This window comes from Protobothrops mucrosquamatus, unplaced genomic scaffold, assembly GCF_001527695.2.
Source record: "Protobothrops mucrosquamatus isolate PMUCROS unplaced genomic scaffold, P.Mucros_1.0 scaffold2441, whole genome shotgun sequence".
In the NCBI taxonomy this organism is placed as follows: domain Eukaryota; kingdom Metazoa; phylum Chordata; class Lepidosauria; order Squamata; family Viperidae; genus Protobothrops; species Protobothrops mucrosquamatus.
The window spans coordinates 74,430-78,912 of NW_015388513.1; the positions used below are offsets into that span (position 1 = coordinate 74,430).

The following is a 4,483-nucleotide window of genomic DNA, read 5'->3' on the forward strand; positions in this document are numbered from 1 at the left end:
ATCATAATAACATGTAACACAGAATAATACATATAATCAGTTACACAACTTTAAGCTTTCATTCAGTAAGACTTAGTCCTGATAGTAGTTTTTATGAAATAAAAAGGGACTATATCAGCTAAAACATTTCCTGTTAAACAAGTTCTTTGGATTGAAAAATATGGACACAGCAATACTCTCAGTTTACATATCTTTGTTTGTAAGTACTTTGCTCAGTAAATTGTATCCATTCTGTATATTCTTAAGGAAATCATATTTATGTCCCAAATAACCCTGTAGCTTCAAATATTGTATATGCAATATTTACGACCCTTCACAACTGGTCTTCCATCATAGTTTGCTGCTCTTCTGGACTGCCCTTCTCATCCTTGAAGACTCTTTGCAGAGCAACCTTGTATGATGCTCTGGGCTGGTCCTTTCCTCTCTGCTTCCTCCCAACAAAGAAATAAAGGAGGGGGTTGATGCTGCTGTTGAGAGAGGCACATCCTATCCCAATGGTCATCAGGAGGAGATTATAGGTATCAAAATAATCAATGACATAAAAGACATTCATTGGGAGAGAAAAGAGAAGGAAGAAGAGGAGAGCCAGCAAGATGGTGGAGAGCAACTTCCTTTGATTGCGTTGTGATTTAGATCTCATGTGAATCCAGAGGGTCACAGTGTACACAACCATGATAGGCGTACAAAGTAAACCATTCACAATCAGCTGATAAAGGAAAGGTGAACTTCTTTTGTTTCTGGTCTGGTGGAGAATGAAGTGCACAGCAGAGAGCAGGAAGGAGAGGATCCAGATGAGGCCAGAAACCAGGGTGGACAAATATGGAGGACGATGGCAGCGATGCCAGAGTGGGAAGAGGACAGCCACACACCTGTCTAGGCTGATGGCCATCAGCAGAAACTGGCTAGCAGAATAGGTGAAGAAAAAGAACTCAAAAAGTAGGAAGAAAATGGTATCAACAACGTGTGTTCTTTGACTCAGAGTTAAGACTGCCAGAAATGTAGCTGCCATGATGAGGGATGCGAGGACCCCAAAATCAGCGATGGAGAGATTCAGGATGTAAGTGGTGAAAGAATTTCTCTTAATGGAAAAGGCCAGGAGATAAATGGTCCTTCCATTTCCCACCAGGCCTAAAATGCAAATAAGGGCAATGAACCCACTGATAAGATTTCGTGTTAAATTATCGAACATCTGAGCATAAGGTGAAGAAAAAAATTCTGGCATTTCAGAAATATTTAGAGCAATTTTAGTAGTATTGGAAGGAAAGTTGGTCATTTCAGAACCACTCCAAGAAATTTCAGCAATATTAATGATCCTAATAACAAAAAGAGACAGAAAGAGGATCAGTCCTTGTTAGAGAAATACATACTTATATACTGTACATACATACATACACAAATGCACACACATACACAAACATTCACACACAAACAAACACACAGGCAGACACACAAACACATGCACAGACACACATTTTCTTACTTACACAAATCAACACGTATCTGCTTTTTGACTGCCTGATGGTAATTACATCCCTAAAATTAATATTTGTTGCAAGGTTGGAGAATTGCTACACTCAATTGTGACCCAAGCTTCTATGCAAAATCCTTCAAAGTGCATTTCAGGACAACTGGCACCAATTCCCTTTATTAGCCATTGTGCCTGAAGGTAGAGTAGGGTTACCTGGTATTTGAACAGGTTTGTTTGCGTGGCCCGGTTTGTGGCAAGCTGTGGCCAAGGACCAGGCATTGGGGAGCCCTGCTTTAGAGAGTAAGGGATTACAAGTGTGCAAACAAGCACACAATGTGAAATGCACTTTGAGAGGAATATGCTAGTACTAGCAGTTAGCTTTCAGTGTGTAATTGATTAAGATCTTATCAATTTCAAGTCAGAGTTTGTTAACTCTAATAACTATACTTAGCATTTATTAGATAAAAGGTTTTTACTTCGGTACTCAAAAACTCAAGACAATTTTAAATTCCATCTGTCAGTTGGAGGAAACGAGGGCAACAAATAGCACATGTCCTCCTTATGACAGATGTCTACTGACTGTAGGTTAGAGAAACTTATGATCAAAGGTTCTGGAGATCGTGAGTTAATGGTCTTTTTGCCAAGCAAAGGAAAAAGGTTGTGGGCGTATAGGTGGACCACCATATGTGAGACTTGTCCTAAAATCAAGAAAGTCCCATGGATTTCAACAAAGACCAACGAAGCTGAAATGCTCTCCTGATTATGTGGAGAGATTACATGGAGAGTTGAGCAACCTCCACCACAGAAGATTCCCTTCAAAAGAAAGGCATCCTGTTCCATCAGTCACAAATAGGCTGAGCAACAAAGCAATTCTTCTTTCGGAATATCATGAAACAACTGGATGGCTAACTCCATTCCTGCAAAGAAAATGTTTTGTATCATAATACACTTACAAGTGGTGTCTCTTCCAAAAATCAGGGAAGTCGCTCTTTATTATTGTGAATGATGTATTCCCTAAGGAAGCAATAATAGTAAATCATTATTTTGATCAATAACAGCAGGCAGAAAAATGCTAATGTGCTTTATAAACTTCATCCACATTGATTTGGGACTGATGCATTACCTAAGGAAGCAATAATAGTCAGTCATTATTTTGATCAATAACAGCTTTATAAACTTCATCCACATTGATTTGTTTCTTTCTGAATGGGAGTCTCCGAATGTATAAATAAAATAATCCCCAATAGATTTTTCTCCCCATTGTTGCCTAGATAGCTATTTGCCAATAATCAGTCTTTGTGATCCTCTAATTATTTATCCTGATAAATAACTCAAAATAATTTTAAAAGTGCTCATTTTAAAAAGGAAAGTATTTTCCCCACTCTTGTTATTCCTTCATTTTTAGAAATGCTTCTGGGCATCTAATCTTTTTCCCCCTCCTAATTAAAGAAGAACAAAGAAGTTGATTTCATCCCTTGTGTCCTTCCAAAGCACAATTCCAGGTTGACGTTGCCTGTAAGAAGTGACAGGTATCACTTTGTTGATATTCTTAAATTCTCCGTAAGGCTTACTATATGAATAATTCCATCAGAAGCCATTTTGTGAATGCACCCACTGAATGTTTTCAAAATGCCAATGCAATCCCCAACTCATGATTTGCTCCTAGAGTCTCAATTCTGGAATAAACTCACGAATCAATATGAACCCTTGAGGTTTTCATTGTCAGTAGTTATCAGTTATCACAAAGGAAAGGGAATTTTATATATAATATAGTTTTCATGCTGTTCATACCTCTTGAGTAATTAAATTGCTGCTCCATTATGCAAAAAGTGTTTGCTTGCTTAGAACAGTTCAAATCCGTGGATAAGGTGGACAACCTGGAGCACTGTAATTGAAGGGAAAATACAATTATTAAAAGAAAACGAACTTCTGACCATCAAAATGGCTGAAAGGAATTGTGTTCTTGGCGAATTCAAAGCCATTGTCGGTTTGCCATTCGCACAAAACAAGGGTAGTCCTTTCTACCTTTCAATCAAGCAATAAAATTTATTTACAGTTTAAAACCAAAGGTATCAAAAGACCAGAAGACCAACAACCATTAAAAGGGAATTTTAAAAAATAAGATTTTTTTTCCGGAAAGATAGCTGCTAACAATTAGTGGTATGAGATTAGAAAAAAGTTAGCAATAGCAACAGCACTCTGTAGAGTTGACCTGATGAAATAACTCATGGATTAAAAGAGTTAAACCTTTTTTTATGGATCTTAGTTATTAGCTGGGAGCAGCTGAATGAACAGATTTCCTTATCTTCAAATTTTGCTCTAAAACAAAATGCTCCAAACACTGTTTAAAATGTTTCGATGTTCCTAGCTATTTTATAGCAATTAGCACTTAGACGTGTATACCACTTTATAGCACTTTACAGCCCTCTCTAAGTGGTGTACAGAGTCAGCCTATTGCCCCCAACAATCTAGGTCCTCATTTTACTAACCTTGGAAGGATAGAAAGCTGAGTCAAACTCGAGTCGGTGATAATTGAACTGCTGGCAGTCGGCAGAATTAACCTGTACTACTGCATTCTAACTACTTCTCCATCACGGCTCTTCAATAACAACAACAGAAGCAACAACAACAACAACAACAACAACAATAATAGTAGTAATAATAATAATAGTTGGAAGGGACCTTGAAGGTCATCTAGTCCAACCACTGTTCAGGCAGAAAACCCTATATCATATTAGACAAATGGCTGTCCAATCTCTTCTTAAAAGAGATTGTTGGAGCATTCACAGCTTAAAAGAGAATGTTGGAGCATTCACAGCTTCTGGAGGCAGGTTGTTCCACTGAGTTGTTGTTCTATCTGTCAAGAAGTTTCTCCTTAGTTCTAGGTTGCTTCTCTCCTTGATTAGTTTCCATCTGTTGCTTCTTGTCTTGCCTTCAGAAGCTTTGGAGAATTGCTGGACTCCCTCTTCTTTGGGGCAGCCCCTGAGATACTGGAATACAACTATCATGTCACCC

General features: G+C 38.1%; 1 protein-coding gene across 1 annotated transcript; it reads right to left on the reverse strand.

Moving 5' to 3' along the window:
* Positions 1 to 313: 313 nt before the first annotated feature.
* On the reverse strand, positions 314 to 1,189 carry LOC107295665 (proto-oncogene Mas-like). Its single transcript, XM_015824986.2, has one exon. It carries the CDS (start codon positions 1,187 to 1,189, stop codon positions 314 to 316), a length of 876 nt encoding a protein of 291 aa, XP_015680472.2.
* Between the last annotated feature and the right edge of the window lie 3,294 nt (positions 1,190 to 4,483).